This window comes from Sorex fumeus, unplaced genomic scaffold, assembly GCF_029834395.1.
Source record: "Sorex fumeus unplaced genomic scaffold, SorFum_2.1 ptg000129l, whole genome shotgun sequence".
Lineage (NCBI taxonomy): Eukaryota > Metazoa > Chordata > Mammalia > Eulipotyphla > Soricidae > Sorex > Sorex fumeus.
In genome coordinates, this window is record NW_026606186.1 from 10,438,376 (window position 1) to 10,454,946 (window position 16,571).

The 16,571-nt window shown below is 51.3% G+C and overlaps 1 protein-coding gene across 1 annotated transcript in view; it reads left to right on the forward strand.

The window, feature by feature from the left end:
* Positions 1–16,571, forward strand: part of CDK5RAP2 (CDK5 regulatory subunit associated protein 2) — a 189,426-nt gene that overhangs the window by 48,295 nt on the left and 124,560 nt on the right. Inside the window, exons 6-11 of the mRNA XM_056138589.1 lie at positions 4,982–5,105; positions 8,297–8,451; positions 12,656–12,812; positions 14,238–14,291; positions 15,132–15,251; positions 15,723–15,815. Of these exons, the coding sequence (XP_055994564.1) occupies positions 4,982–5,105; positions 8,297–8,451; positions 12,656–12,812; positions 14,238–14,291; positions 15,132–15,251; positions 15,723–15,815 (703 nt within the window). The remainder of the gene's footprint in view (positions 1–4,981; positions 5,106–8,296; positions 8,452–12,655; positions 12,813–14,237; positions 14,292–15,131; positions 15,252–15,722; positions 15,816–16,571) is intronic.

Sequence of the window (16,571 nt, forward strand, 5' to 3'; positions counted from 1 at the left end):
ACCACAGTCCTTAGGCCAGGTTAGTCTTTCCTAACCCCAGCAGGGTCCTTATTCAGTTATTTCTTTTGGGGTCATAACAGAGTTCGTTCCATGATCGTGCTCTTAACTTATTATACTTATGGTGCTTAGCTTGTCTCCTTTCGATGCCAGGGTAGCTCACAGCTTGCTCTGGGCCCATCCAGTTCTTTCGTCGAGACCCTCCTTTTGGAGTGGTAGGAACTAAGGCTTAAGTCAAGTAAATATGGATGCCCAGGAGTAAATATTATTTTGGAGTCAGTTAACCCCCATGTAACAAAGCATAGCATGAACTGTCTACCTGTATCTCTACAAAAAGGACATTGCTAAATAAACTATACAAATGACATAAAGGAAAGAGAAAAACAATATAGGATTATTATATTGGCCTGATGGAATTGGGTGTGCCTCAGGGGCACTGTTGTGGGAGTAGCTCAATAAACTTTAAGCTCCCTGTGGAGGAGCAAGGACAACCCAGTGTTATCCAACAGCAGATTTTAATACCAAAAGTCATCCCAGATCATCATAATATACAGAATGAGGAAAAGTTTTGAAAAACTGCCGGAATGACCAAAAAGGCGGGAGGCACAATGTGTGCTGGACTGACTCCTGTGCATCGACTACCGTGGCTGCCCCCAGCCTCCCATTGCGTGCCCTGCCTGGCCGGCCCCGTCAGGGGAGGGCGTCTGTGGGGCCACTGTCCTGCTGCCCCGCCCCACCCCCACCCCCCAGCTCTTGCAGCCCTCCAGACCCTCCCAGCCCCTTCTTTCCGAGAGCCAGTGAGGTGCACCCTGACGGCTGCCCCACAGCCCTCCTTTCTGGCCTGTCACGACACTCTTCTCAGTTTGCAGGACATTATGGTGTCCACTGGCATTGACTGTTGTCCTGGGAACTAGTTGCATCCTGAGCAAAGCCCCCTTTTATGGGGGCGGGGATTTCAGAGGAGAGAGGGGAGGTGGGGCACGGCTAAATCCCTCAGTCAGAAAGAGCCGAGCTAGGACCTGCATTCAGGGCTCTGACTTCTGGTCAGGCTCTAACTTTTCATTTTCCTTTTTTGGGGACTCCGTGGGCGTGGGGGGTGAGGGTGGGCTTTTGCCCCCCCCCCCAGTGGTGCTTAGGGATCATTCCTGGTGGTGCTTCGGGACCACATGTGGTGTGGGGATTGAATGGGGATCTGTGTCAACCGTCTTAACCCCTGTAATGATCTCACTGATCTCCGTTTACTTTTTAAAAAGACTTTCCTGCCTGTGTCCTTTCCCCAAGGAGACTTGGGAGATAGGAACTGGCTGAGGCCAAGATCCTTTTCTTGGCCTGTGGTGGAGTCCAGGGCCAGTGGAAGGGCTCTACCAGCAGAACATGCTTTCCCTCTGCCCACTCACTGCCCAGCACTTGACTCTGTGTGTGTGTGTGTGTGGTTGGGGGGAGATAAGGCACTTGTAGATAGGAAAAAAAACAAGTCTATTTTCCCCTCAACTTTCAGTTTTATGGTTTATTTATTTATTTTGGGGGGTAGGAGGACAGGCAGGAGATGTGGCACCTGTCACAGGAAGAGCCATCGCTTTCCCCCAAAGCTCCGTGACTAGCACCGAAATGATGGAGAGGAAATGTTGATGGCAGAAGGGTTAGCCAGGGAGGGGCTTAGGGGAGGGTCTTGCTGCTGTCTGGCCAGTGGGGATAGCGGGGCCCCTCTCCTCTCTCCTGTGCCCGCCCAGGTTCTCTAGGGAAAGGAAGGGGAGGCGGAGCGAACTGACGTTTAGGGACGGCTCACTTGGCCCACACCTTGTGCCTCGTATTTGAGAAGCTTTGCTCCCTGTGCTGCTTGATTTTAGAACATCTATGCCCGGTGGGCTGATGTTTCCATTTGAACAGACATAACGCTGAGGTTCAGCTAAGTGCAGGGGCTTGCTTGGGTTCCTGCTAATGCGGGGACCAGTGTCTGGTGGGCTCTGGCCCACTTGGCCTTGATGTGGAGTGAGCATCAAGGAGTCAGCTTCTGTGCTGACTCTCCATGGTGCCAGTCAGCAGTACAATAATAAGCGGACACTGACAACACAGGGAGATATATTATCGGGAGTAAATATTTTTTTGTAGCTTTCAAACACAGGCAAAAATAATAATTCCATTAGTAGGGGAAAAATTGGACCATACTGTTGAGTATAAGTTTTATTGCTACCGTAACTATAAAAATACAAACATGATGAATGGAAAGTTGGAACATTTACTGGGAATAGATTTTATTAGCATAACTGAAACACAAATAGCACATGAAACTGGACTGGTGAAAGTTGGAGTCAGCCTCCTGCCAGTGCGTGGTGACTGACCAGAAAGCACAGTGGTTTCTTCTGCCTGGTTGGAGTAGGGGGTGGCGAGTGAGGGTGGGTCACGGAGGGAGCCGTTTGCTCCAGGCAGCTCTGGAGCACAAGGGTTAAAGCGTTTATGAGTGGCTCATGCAGAGACTTGGAATGTCCTGGGCCCAGGGCTGGGAAAGGAGACTTCTAGGCCAGAGTTCTTGAGGTGACAGAAAGGGTTGCAGTTCTGAGTTCCTGAGGCAGCTGAGCAGGAAGTGAGCCGAGGGTGTGGGGTCCAGGCCGTTTCTTGGGGTGATTGGTGGTAGTGACTGGTGGGTGATCTCTTCTCCATTCAGGCGCCCCCAGAGGGTAGGATGTGCCTCTCTCAGCACCTTAGCAGGCCGGCGCCCTACCCGGGGTACCACAGGTTGGCACGCCACACACAGATGTGACAGAACGGGACACAGCCCGGGCCTCCTCGTGTGAGCGCCGTGGTTCTTAGAGGGCCTCGTCTCGTTTTTCAAGTGGAGCCGCTGAGACGTGAGGGGTCATTTATCCAGTTGCGCTAGAGGACACAGCAGAGTGGGGACTCGCATCTCTTCAGCTCTGGGGGTTTCGTGTTCTTCCTTTCCAGTTGTTCACATTCCATTGGAATGACATCATGACACGGAGGCCTTTGGAGAGCTAATTGGCGCCAGGGAACGCCTGTGAATCAAAGTCTTTGTGTGCAGGCAGCTCCTGGTTGAGGCAGGAGGCAAGTCTGGGGGTCTTGACTTAGCTCTCCATTGTTCTTGGTCAGAGAGTCACGTGGCTGGGCAAGTGTCTGCTGACATGGCTCTTTTGTGGAGAGATTTTACGGACCCGTCCAAAGCAGGGCGCGGGGGACTGGTGGAGACTAGGTTTGTTCGGTTGCAGTTTTGGGGTTTATTTTTGTTTTGGGGCCACACCCAGCGGGGCTCAGGCCTAACTCCTGGCTTTATGCTCAGGAATCACTGCTGGCAGGCCCGGGAGCCCCTCTGAGGTACGGGGGATTGAACCCGGGCGGGCCACATGCAAGGCCAGTGCCCTGCCTGCTGTGCTAGCTCTCTGCCCGCTGCTGCATTTCCTCCCTAGAACCAGCTTTAGGGGGAGCTATTTCCTGCATTATTCTGCTGCTGGAAACCTGCAGATATTTGCGAAACTGGATGAGAACCGCCTCGAGTGTATTGCCCACAGATTCACATGTGACCCTCCTTTTCTTCAGGGGTCAAGGAATAAGAATGAAAGGCTGATTGTGACTGACTGTGCTGTGCCATCCCAGTCATTTCCTGTCCCGCTGTCTGTGCCCCAGCAGGGGGGAAACTGCATCTTAAGCTAGAGAAAGGTGGGGGGCGGGTGCTGGCCTGGCCGCTTCTCCCCCTGCCCGCAGTAGGAGCCGGTGCTCACAGAGAAATCCCGCTGTGTTTTACATGCCTTTCTCTTCCCATGAGCAGGCAGTGAAGCAGGCAAGCCCGTGTTCCCTCAGGTATTTTTTGTTATATATAAGGGACACGTTGGTCGTCAAAGCGAGGACTCAGTGGGAAGTTTCCTGGTGGGAGATTTGGCAAGCGGTTAAACGCCTTAAAGCATGCCTGTGCCTTGGCCCCCGTAATGCCCTTTCTGGAATCACTAGATAATACGCTAGTGAATGTTTTCTTATAATGTTACTTACAGAACTTAGCAGTAAAGCTAAGGATTTTTGAATTCTTTGTTTGTATCAAATACTTAGTTTGTATCAGGTACCGTTTCCAGAGCTTTGCAACTGTAATTGGACAAATGCTCAAAATCAGAAACAGCGAAATGTTTGGGAAATAGGGGCTTGGGGCCTAGGATGGGACTTAGGCCACTGGGCACGCAGGGTTTGGTCCCTGACACTGTGTGCCCTCGCCCCTTTCCAGCTCCATCTTGCGTGACACCCCCCCTTCCCCATTAAAAACATAGGGAGTTGATGTAACAATATATTTCATGTAGTGGATTAATATGTACCATATGTAGCACTGTAGCACCTGTCCTCCCGTTGTTCATCAATTTGCTCAAGCGGGCACCAGTAATGTCTCCATTGTGAGATTTGTTACTGTTCTTGGCGTATCGAATATGCCATAGGGAACTTGCCAGGCTCTGCCGTGCAGGGTGGGATACTCTCGGTAGCTTGCCAGGCTCTCCGAGAGGGGTGGAGGAATCGAACCTGGGTCAGCCTCGTGCAAGGCAAACACCCTACATTCTGTGCTATGGCTCCAGCCCATATGTACCATATGTAAACTTTAAAAATGACCGAGGTTTATAATGGCACCGAAGAATGTTTATAGTGTTTTCTGTAATATGATCAGATCACAGATACTGTTCTATTTCTGTAAAAAAATGCATGAAAGTTTCTCCTGTTAATTTAGTCATTCCAGGTGGTGAGATTATAAATGATTCTTTTTATCCAATAACCTCTTGGCTGACCTTGAACGTTGTGAGTTCAGGGTGTACTGAGTGTTGACCGGATGTGGTCACTTCTTGTACTATTTTGTTTTTGAATCACAAATATTGGTTTGATTTAAACACAGCTGCTCGGCAGAGATCTCTGAGTGAAGCGACTGACAGATCTCCTGTTCCCAGGGGGGCCACTGCAGTCCCCTCCCCACTAATGACACCCCTCCCTGCTCTGCCCATTGCAGCAAGGCCGTTGAGAGCCTGGCCGAAGGAGGCGGCTCCGAGGTGCAGCGGGTGAAGGAAGAGGCCCAGAAGCAGGTGCAGCAGGTGGAGGAGCTCCTGACTCAGAGGATCCGCCTGCTCGAGGAGGTAGGTGCGTCTCTTCACCTGAGGAGAAGGTGCTTCTGAGAGCCAGCTCCACGCTGAGGGGGCCGAACCCTGGTCCTTCGGGCTGGTGTGCAGAGATAGGGAGCCCGAGCGGGCCCAGACACCCGCTTCCCGAGCACCTTCTGGCTCCAGCCCCACTCTCGATAGAGAGCTGGTGCCCGCCCCCCTGCACACTGGCTGCCGTGTCCTCATTCCTGCAGCTTTGGACATCGGCATGAGGTCAGGGGTCAGAGGTCTGAGGTCAAAAAATTGTGTGCTTGTTACCCCACTTGCGAGTAGATAGAGGAGGTGACCAAGGCTCCAAGAGGCGACTCACTGAGCACGAGTAATCCTGGAATTCTTTTTTTTTTTTTTTTTGCAGGTGGGGGTGGTGGTGGTGGTGAACACACCCTGCAGTGCTCAGGGCTTCCTCCTGGCTCTGTGCTCAGTGATGATTTCTGGCGGGCTCGGGGGACCATATGGGAGGTGGGAATGGACCTGGGTCAGCCGTGTGCATGGGAAGTGCCCCACCCGCTGTCCGATCCCTCCAGCCCTTAACCCTGGGATTCTAACCCCTGACTGGTAGGTGTGCCCGAGCAGTGCCTGTCCCCAGCACCTGGCCGCCATTGCGTGCTTCTGCCGTCCCCTGTCTGACCATCCCGCTCTCCCGCTGTCCCACAGACAATATCTTTGGATGTCGCTCCACCTTCTACTTGTTCTCAGCTAGTGCAGCTTCCTGGGCCGTAAGGGGAGTCTGGGTGTCTTGTGAATAGAGATTCTCTTCCTCTAGAGGAGAGAAACTTTTCCTCCCTGTTCTGTTAGCCTCTCATTCACTGACACCAGTCTCTTAATTCTTTATATATATTATTATTTACTTTTTTAACTTGAATCACTGTAAGATAACAGTTACAAAGATTTCATGTTAGAGTTTCAGCCCTACAGTGATGAACACCCATTCCTCCATCAGTGCTCATTTCCCACCACCAGTGTCCCCAGTATCCCTCCCCCACCCCACCCTACCCCCTGCCTCTATGGCAGATGCTTTCCTTGTAACTCTCTCTCTGCTTTTGGCCATTATGGTTGCAATGTAGATACTGAGAGACCATCGTGTTTGGTCCTTTATCTACTTTTAGCATACATCTCCCATCCCGACTGATCCATCCAACCATCATTGACTTAGTGGTCCCTTCTCTATCCCAACTTCCCTCTCCCGCAACACTTGAGGCAAGCTTCTAACCCTTGACCGGTCCTCCTTGTTCTTGTCTCTACTGTCCGTGGGTGTTAATCTTTTACTCATTTGTTCTTTGAGCTCTGTGGCTTCCCCTCCCTGCTTTGTAGGGGCTCAGTGGAGAAAAGCACTCCCAAGGCTTCTGGATACAAAGGGCAGATGCATTTGTGGTGTATTTGGCTGCTTTCAGGGGTCTTTCCTAGGTGCCCCTCTCCCACCAGCTCCTTGTGTTAGCCCCTTGGGGGGCGTTGGTAGGATGAGGGCCATAATTTGGGTGCAGTGCTGAGTCTGGAAGAAGGCAGGAAGTCTTCAGGCATGAGAGATTGACTGAGGACTGGAGGAAGGGTTTTCTGAGCCCCAAGTTTGGATGGCAGCGTAAATGCAGTCCCGAGAATTTTAGGAGACTGAAAACTGTTACTTTGGCCACCTTCCGCTTCCAGTGTTGCAGATTCAACACTGGCTGACAGTGCAGTGAATTCCTGCCCTCTCTGTTGACTCCTCCCTTTCTGCAGTCTCGCCCTTCTCTCTGCAGTGACACCTGTGGGCCCAGCCTGCAGGGGGCCCTGTGTCCAGGCTTCTGGGGGAGGCACTCGGAGTGTTTCTGTACCTCGATTTCCTTCCTCTCGAAAACGTCTTAAAACTGGCTTAAAGCCAAAAGCACAGACCCCACAGTCGAGGACGGTTGCCCAAGGCCCTCGTGTCAGTGGACACGAGGGATATTCCCTACAGTTTAAACTGTCCAGTCTCCCTCTGGCTGTTGCGATTTCCTTGGGCTGGGCGAGGATCAACGATCCTGCTGGACCAGAGGTCAAGGAGAAAGCTACTTGCTCAGAGCTTGGCAGTGGCTTGGCGCTCCGTAAAGTTCTCACACTTGTGGTCTCAGAGTATTGGGAATTGTTTATTGTTTTTCACCCTAGGTATCCCGAGATGGACAGGCAAGTCTCTCAGGGAGTTCATGCTGAGGAAGGGAGGGACGCCAACCTTTTTTCCAACTTCCTGTGATTTGACGGGTCTCAGCTCTGACAGATCACAGATCAGTAATTACAGCTCCATTGATTTGAGCAATTTGGTTATATTATGGTAATTTGTAATTTGTATTATACTTTTTTTTTTTGCTTTTTGGGTCACACCTAGCGATGCTCAGAAGGTGATCGGGGACCATATCGGATTATCGGATGCTGGGGCTCGAACCCAGTTGGCCGTGTGTAAGGCAAATGCCCTTCCCGCTGTACTATCACTCCAGCCCCGTATTAAACTTTTATTCTGCATTTCTAATAAATTACCAGACGGGTAAGCTGGGGCTCCGAGAGGTTAACCAATACCTCAGGGTCACACAGCAAATGTGTCTGAGATGGATTTTAGACCCAGTTTGGTTTGATTTTTATCTTTGATAGTCAGCCCGAGTAGCTGGAGGGTCACGGCTCCTTCCAGGACTCTGAGTGTCAGGCCCTACCCCCTCACAGCCTGTGTGACGGACGGAGGTCTCAGGAAGAACAGAGTTGTCCACCCCACAGACTACCTGGGAGACAGGAAATCTGTAGTAGACATATAGTCATTATCTTCAAATAAAATGCAGTGACGGGTGCTGGGGTGTGGGATGAATTTGCATGGAGATTATGGTGGCTCTTTGGAATTTATGAATGTTTAGGCATTGAGAGGCACCTTTCTCCTTGTTCTCGCCGAAGCCATAAATACTGATCTGATTTTTCAAAACTGAAAACGCCATTCTTGTAGAGTTGAGTCCTTTCCCTATTACTCTTCAAGCTACAAGAGGGAAGAATGGCTGGCAAACGTATTTATTACTGATTCTCCCCATGTATAGTTCAGTTCGGGGGGTGGGGTGGGGGTGGGGGAGAGAATGTGCCTGAGAAAAAGTCATAAATATTTATATTTTAATCCAATTTCCTTTCAAAATGTTCCCAATTGTATTGAAAAATTGCATCAAATGCATTTAATTTAACTCTAGGATGTGAAAACCTCCCAAGCAGAACTGGAAAAGGCCTTTGCAGCGACGAAAACGGAGATGACGCTTCGGCTGAACTTGGAAAACAAGCTGGCGGAGACGCAGCAGCTGCGCCAGGGGGACCTGGACATGGCTCAGGCCCTGGAGCAGAAGGACAGGTGGGGCGGGGGACCCCGGATTCTCTGGCGTCCGCTTATCCGGTGAAGCGGATGGGGAAAGAGTCTCTCCTTTTCCTCCTTTCCTCTCTTGTTCGTCTCTTCTCCTTCCCCACGGTGGGTAAGCTAGGGATACAGTCAAATTGAGATTTGGAAAAGGGATCAGGCAGTGATAGGACAACAGAGAGGGGCTGGAGCGGATAGCACAGCAGGTAAGGTGTTTGCCTGGCACGCGGCTGACCCAGGTTCGATTCCCAGCATCCCGTATGGTCTCCTGAGCACCTCCAGGAGTAATTCCTGAGTGCATGAGCTATTCGTAACCCCTGTGCATCTCCGGGTGTGACCCAAAAAGCAAAAAAAAATGGCAGAGATTGGGCTAGTAGGCATTCATGGGGGAAAAAGTTACTTTACTCTTCCTTGGTTACTTTATTTCGCTTCTAGGTTTCGCTGTATGCTTTCTGGGACTTTCTGGGACCCGGAAGGAAAAGAGAAAAGCCGTCTTGGTGGGCCTCAGCTTCCCACTGTTCCTCAGATCAGCTGGTTGTGCGGGGGGAGCCTGGTTTCACTTCTCAGGATGCTCTCTCTGGGATCCTTTCCTCACACTCTGCACCAGTGAATTTTGTCTGGCCTGTTGCCCTGCATGTCTTTGAGAGCAGGTGCAGGTCCAGATCAGGGGCCCAATGGTGTTGGTTCTTAGTCATTAGACCAAATGCATTACTATGACGGTCTAGAAATAACTCGTACTGTTTGGTTCGGAGAAATGGACGGATCCCGTGGTCTGTAGGCAGTCTTTAGTGATGTGTGTGTGTATTTAGTGCAATGCTTGTGAGCAAACCCAGGGCCTCACGCTCGCATGTTGTGCATTTGTGGCCAGGTGACATCCCTGATCCTGAAGCAGTCTTTAGTGTCCATCATGTCTTACAACCAAACTTTTGCTCGGAGCTGGTGCAGAGAAAGTTGAGGTCTTGCTCTTTTATGGGGGTGGGGATGGAGTACACCCTGTGACGGACTGTCAGGGACCCCGACAGGATCGGAGGCTGAATGTGGGCTTGAGCCCTTTGGACCATCTCCTCTCAGGTTTTTATGGTCTTACTCTTGGCCATGAGCCTCCGATTTTGATCCTTTTGCCTTGCAAGAGCATGAATGGACTCTAAAACTCAGAGGGCGGCTCTCTGGGCGAGCTGCATGGAGTCCCCAGGATTTAAGTGCACTGGCTCCAGCATTTGGAGGCGTTCACATTGATTTTGCTTGCCACAAGCTTGCTATTTTTCTTTTTAAAATGTATTTATTTAGTTTTATTTTAATGAATCACCGTGAGATAGTTACAGACTTACAGATTTTCATGATTACACTTCAGTCAAGCAATGTTCGAGTACCCATCCCTCCACCAGTGCCCATTCTCCACCACCAATGTTCCCAGTGTCCCTCCCGCCACCCCCATCCCCTCCTACCCCCTGCCTCTGTGGCAGGAACATTCCCTCTTACTTTCTCTCTCCTTTTGGGTGTCATGGTTTGCAGTAGAGGCAGTGAGTGGCCATCATGTTTGGTCCATAGTGTCCTTTCAGCACGCATCTACCATCCCGAGCGAACCCTCCAACGATCATTTACTTAGTGTCTCTTCTCCATCCCACCTGCCTTTTCCCCAGCACATGAGATCGGCTTCTAAGTCGTGAGGTCATCCTCCTGACCCTTATCTCTGCTGTCCTTACGTGTTAGTCTCCTATTAAGTTACTTTATATTCCACAAATGGGTGCACTCATTCTGTGTCTGTCCTGCCCGACGCGTTTTGCTTAGCTTGATACTCTCCATGTTGATCCACTCATATGCAAATTTAGAAAAGATAAAACCATGAAATTTGCCACAAGCTTTCCTTGGCTGCGGTCAGGAAGGCCGAAGCATGGGGCTTGGTCTAGGGTGCTGATGCTGCCCTGTCTGGCTGAGTCTGCCATTTCAGAGTGGCGCCTCTAGAGGGCAGTCTTTCTCCTCTTTTGATGTTCCCGGGGTATGACTGTGCTGCTTTAGTCTGGTGCCACCGTCGGATGCCCGCAGGCTGGGCGCCACCGTAGCAACGAGAGAAAGCAACTTCATCTCTCGTTGCCAGAGCCTGGCAGTTTGGAACCCGGATGCCAGCCTGTCAGGGTGAGGGCCCTTCGCCATGTAGTAGGTGTCTCATTGGCATCGCCCCAGAGCGGCGGGAAGGAGGGCGCTGCTGCCACTCCTGCCCGCCACCTGCCAAGGCCGCCCGCCCGCCCGCCTGACACCAACCCCGCTGGGCACTTGGGCAGGGAGCACAAGTATCCACCTGCAGAGCTGATCCTCGCCTCAGCTTCGCTGTAGACTCTTTGGACATGATGCTGATTGTTGAGGGTTACAGAAAGCCATGACACAGCACATGTGAATCGGTGAGAACTGTGTAGAAACATTTAGAACCTTGTAGGGCTCTTTTTTTTTTTTTTAAGTAGTTTCTTTTTCGTGTTACATCTGGCCCTGTGAGAGCATGGAGGAAGGAAGGAAGGAAGGAATTCAAGAGTTTGGGTAATTTGGCCTCAGTCAGGGATGGACCATTGAGAAGGGATGGGTCAGAGGAGGAGGAGTTATCTCTGCCCGAGGGCGGCCTGGGGTGTGGGCTGGTCAGGTCTCCTCTGCGAGGACGACTGGGCGTTTCAGCCAGTGGGAGGAGAGTGGTGAGAGGTGATAGTGTTGTTAAACTGGGCCGAGATCTCCCCAGAGGAATCACATGAAGACAAGTTGCAATGCAATAAGCAAAGGGTCTTTATTGGCTAGCTTGAGCTAGGGCCCTCATCCGGCTCACTGACACAGTGGCAGCCTTCTCGGAACGAGTGGCCCCAACTCTCAAAAGTGAGGAGCTTTTGTACCATAACATTATGTAAGAGGGACTTTCCGCAGACCACCCTTCTGGCCGAAGTCTGAGGGGCTTTCTGCTACTTGTACTTAGCTGATTGATTTTAAGTTGGAGTTACATAAGGGTAGCATAAGAGTTCCCGAAGGGCTACATGGGGGGGACTTCCCTACCTGCATCTGATTGGTAACCCTTAGTTGAGTGCCGGTTGACCTTAGTTGACCTCACCATGGCTATTTCACTTTGGGGAAATCATGACTCAGCTCTAGGTATCTGCGCTCAATTCCAGGAATTCTGGAACCGAAACCTAGGCCGAGCTTCTTTCTGAACCTGTCATGGGGCTGCCTTTGCTTCTCTATCTCTCAGTGTGCGCCACGGGCCAGGGGCACAGGAACAGGCTGACCTGGGCAGAAAACTGGGAGTGAGGTGAGGGCTTCCAGTGAGAGGCGGAGCTGAAGCTTCTCATGCTGTGGCCCCCCCCCCATTTCATCCCACAGATTTTGCCCGTGGCAGCTTTGGAATATCCCACATGGCCCCAGTGGGGATGGCACGGGGCCCTGACCACCAGGGCCTCCGACCATTCACTCAGTGAGTGTGTTTGCGTCTTGGCCCTAGATGCTTAGAGACACGTCCTTGGTTGTGGGCGATCAACCCCGGGTGAACGGGAGGATTAAGGACAGAGAGAAAAATAAGAGAAAAAGCATGGGGTCGAGGGCTCCCGGCCTATGGACTCCCAGCCTGTGGCCTGTTCCCAGCTTGATGTGTTCATTGCTTAGAGCCAGTAAACATCAGAACAACAAACATTCTTTAGTTGGATTAGACTTTTACAGGGTGTTGGTCAAATATAAATATAAAGGTTTTAGTTCAGCATAAGCTGAACATAAGCATAAGCGAAGTAAAGCGCTTCCCTTCAGGGGAAATGCTTCTGGGAGCTCTGCCCAGGGGCGCCCTCGGGCTCCGTCTCTGGATTCTGGTCCCCAGCGCTGGGTCTCCCCCACTCACCGGGTCACTCTGCTTCACTGAGTAGTTGGGTTCGGGCTTTGGTGCCGTCTTTCTCCACCAGAAAGCAGTCACTCTGCTGGGGTAGACAGTGGCGGCCATTGCCCACTGCCAGTCTTTGAGCGGAAGAGTGAACCTACCCAGTCACTGGCTGGTGGCTTGGAAGCTGGAGGTGCAGGGATAGTGAGGTCCCCCAGGTCCCCCACTCTGCACCGTGTGACGCCGTGGTCGGTCAGTCGTCGGACAGGCCTTCTTGCAAGGTGACCGGGCCCCCTTCCTCGCCGCCTCCTGCTCTGCTGAGTGGAAACAACCGCGTAGAATTAATATTGAAATTTTGTTCCCCTGTAGACTGATTGAGGAGTTGAAGCTGTCTCTGAAGAGCAAAGAAGCTTTAATTCAGAGCCTTAAGGAGGAGAAATCTCCGGCTCCTGATGAGAATGTGTCATCCGGAGAGCTTCGAGGCCTTTCTGCTGCTTTGAGGGAAGAAAAGTACCGGGAAAGTGAGGTGAAGTGATGGGACAGGAATGGGGGGCTTCCCTTAGCAGACCTGGGTCCTCCTTAGGAAGTGGGGTGCACAGTCTCCCCCAGAGCACGCACCCTGTTTCCCAGCACCAGCTCTTGTCAGCTGAGTGGTTTGCCTGACTGCTGCTGTCAGGGACCCCCCAGCATTTTTTGATTTTCTTTTGATAATGATGTAGAGTTTTTTAACCTCCCCCCTCCCTCCCACCACCCTTCCACCTCCTTGCCTCTGTTTTACCATTACACACACACACACACACACACACACACACACACACACACACTCCCCTCTGTTTTACCATTTATTAAGTTGATTACTGCCCAGGGATGTAGTTCCCATCTTTTGGGGTGTCTTAAGATTAAGTTGTGGTAGATATTCATTTTACCTTTGTGTTTAGAGGCAGGCATGAGGCCAGCTCTTTATTATTATTATTATTTTATTTTTTAAGTTGTAGTAACCTTTGCTTTATAAGACTGTGACTCTTTCTAAGCCCTAAGAGTCCAGAGTTCTGGGAGCGTCTGGCTGGAGCCCGGGGTTGGCGGGCCGCAGAGGAACCGCGACAGGTCCTGTGGCCTGGCTTGTAATTGGTTTTTTTTTCATTTCTTTCTGAATCTTCCATATTAAACAAATCCTATTGTCCTGGGAGGAGGGGAGGTCGGATTCCTCCTACAGATGAGAACATGGAGAGGTGGGAGTGACGGGACCAGGGTCACATTAAATAAAGGGCCTTAGGAGCTGAGAAAAAAAAAAAAAAGAAAGAGTCCAGAGTTCTCCCACCACGCCAAAGTACTATTATCCCTTCAGCATAGTCTCTCTATTTCTGCCCAGGGCCATGTTTGTTTGGTCTGAAACATCAGAGGCACTGGGGAGGGAACTGGTTTGTGCAGAGTCTTGGTGCACCTGAAGGAATCCTGTGTGCCACCTTCTTTAGTCCTAGGCTCCCAGCGGGGGGTTGGAATAAGGTATCCACAGCCTGGAAGTACAGGTAAGTGCCTAGTCGAGATCTTCTCAGTCTTGTTGGGTCGCGGTTGACGGCTGAGGAGGTCCACTCCCCTTCACCTCCTCGGCTGTTCTGCAGACTCAGGAGAGGTCTCGAGTCCTGGCTGACCACAGAGGATTCTGTAGCCTCATCAGTGGGCGTCGGCTGTGAGCTGCCCATTTCTCTGCTTCTCCTTCGAAGCCGCTTGAGAAGTGTCTCTTCGTTGCTCAGCCTCTCCCTCCTCCTCTCTGTGGGGCTGGGGGCTGGGAGCATGTGGGGGCGGAGGGTGATTTTGCATGGGAGGGAGAGAATCCTACGGCTGTGGGGGAAGGGGAGTAGAAGAGAGTATTCTCCCCCCCACACACACACTTGTTTGGAGGGAAGCTTTTGGGTGGCGGGTCTTCTGCGCACCCATTCATGTCTCTTCTCAGGCTGCACAGATGGACCTCCAGGAGGAGAGAAAACACCTGGAAGTGCAGATTCAGGTATGTCGATGCAGTTCCATTGACCACTTCCCTCTGGGTGCAGTAGACAGTGCTCCGTGGCAGTAGCTGTCCTTCATCGGAGGCCACCCTCGTGCCAGTCTTGCTGCAGGCACATTCCTGGCAGCCGCAGGGAAGCAGGCCTTCCCTGTGTGCCTCCCCGAGGTGGGGGCCCCTCATCTGGGACCCCTCCCCCCCTGCCCCGCAGAGCTCAGGAGAGAGATCCAAGCGTTCCCACCTGGCCGGTGTGAGTCTGCTCTTTGGCCCCCACAATCCAGTCAGAGCAGACAGCCCCCCCTCCCCCCCGTATTCTTTCCCCCAACCCCCAGCCACCCGCCCCAGCTCAGGAAAGTGTTGCTTTCACGTCCATTATCCTCACCACAGCCTGGGAGGGGAAGGCGGCTGTGATTATCTCTGGAATTGAACTCGGGCTATAAATGTCTGCGCTCAGGCTCCATCACGCCAAATTCTCTGCTGGCTTTTGCAGCATTAAGGAATGAAATTAATGAACTGTTATTTCCCCCCAAATAACCTGGTATGGTTTCAGGCTCTGATGTGACTATATTCAAATTCCAGAAGGCATTGGAGTCCTTCCCATAGGAATAGCTGTCACCGCCGTAACGGATCCGAGCCCCTTCCTTCCTCCCGGCCCCGTCGCCGGGAGCGGTAACACAGCCACTCGGAGCCGTTGCCTCTGCGCTCAGCTCTGCCTGGAGACATTAATCACAGCTTGACAGGAATAAGATAGAATAACTGCATCTGAGTGTGCTCTTAAAGATATATTTACAGTGCGTTTTGGTTGGAACGCATCAACTTAGTGAATCTTTTTCTAATCTAATTTAGGCACTTCAGGAGGACCTGAGAGAGAAGGGAAGAGAAATTGCGACAGAAAAGAAAAATAGTTTCAAGCGGGATAAAGCCATTCAGGGTCTAACCATGGCATTAAAGTCAAAGGAAAAAGAGGTATGTCGGAGCGACCCGGAGTGAGATTTTTCTTTATTAGCCACTGTGACTGGCCGGCCCTCCCCTCAATGCTCAGCCTGCCGAGAGTGTAGACGCACGGGGATGAGTCAGAGAGCCAGGAAAGGCCCCTCCGGGCCACTGGGAAGCGCTTCTGGAATGTCTCATCCAGCTCTGTCCAGTAGACAGACGATGGGATTTGCACGGGTGATTTTGAATTTTCTAGTAGTCATATTAAAAGAAATGAAGTGAAGTAGTAAGATATGCCAGGCATGATTATTTCAGCACTTTGCCAGTCCAAAAAACAACAATTGTGCATTTAATGTTAAAAAAAAATGCATCTCTGTCTCGGACACGAAATCTGCTCACTGCCTGTTTGAGACGCTGGATAGCCCCAGGGGCCAGGGGCTTCTGCCCTGGCCAGTTTAGGCCTCACGCTCTGGACCTTGGTCCTGAGTCCTCGTCTCCCCCCAGGTTAAAGAACTTAACTCTGAAATCGAAGAGCTCAAGACGGCCTTCACCAGAGCCCGGGAAGCCGCCCAGCAAGCAGAGGCTGACAAGCTCCAGGTGAGTGTCTGTCCCCCGAGGCTGAGGCGGCTGCTGTCTCCGCTCCTTCTGGCCCACAGGGACCAAGGAAAGCAGAGCGGGCTCAGGCACGAGAACCACCTCCGTCCCAGGACCGGAAGTCTTCCGCAAGGGCTGGTGGCTTCCTGCCTGCTCCGAGTATCCCGTTCTCTCTCTGCCCACTGCTGACCATGGCTGTTTTCTCATTTCATCCTCACAGCCCTGGGGGAAGGCAGTGGTCACCCCCTCAGCACTGTGGGGGTTTTGGAGGCCCTGCAAGCTTATTCACTGTCACATAGCAAGTGTCAGGGTCAGATTTTATTTATTTCTTTATTAATAAGGTAAGATAGTTCACTAGATTTGATTACATTTAATAATCAAACCCCTATCCCACCACCATTATACTTTCCACCATCATATTTCTGATGTTTCCATCCTAAACCCCAGTCCCTGTCCCAAAGCAGAACTGAAATAATTTTATTTTGAGTTGTTTGTTATGAAAAACTGCTGAAAATGCTACAAAAAAGTATCCTTAGAGGAAAGAGTGTTAAGATTGTTCTATCGCCACAGGGGCCATTAAGACCTTCTTTAAGAGATCACTGAAAGTGTTGTTAAAGATTGTTAAAGAGCCTTGTGTACTTTTATTTATATATCTGTAAAAAAAATTGTTTGCCTCCTGCTTTGAACCCCATCAGATCTGGTGCAGTCGGAGTATGGATCGGGTGTTTCCCATGAAGTATCTTGAGGTCCAGGAACAGG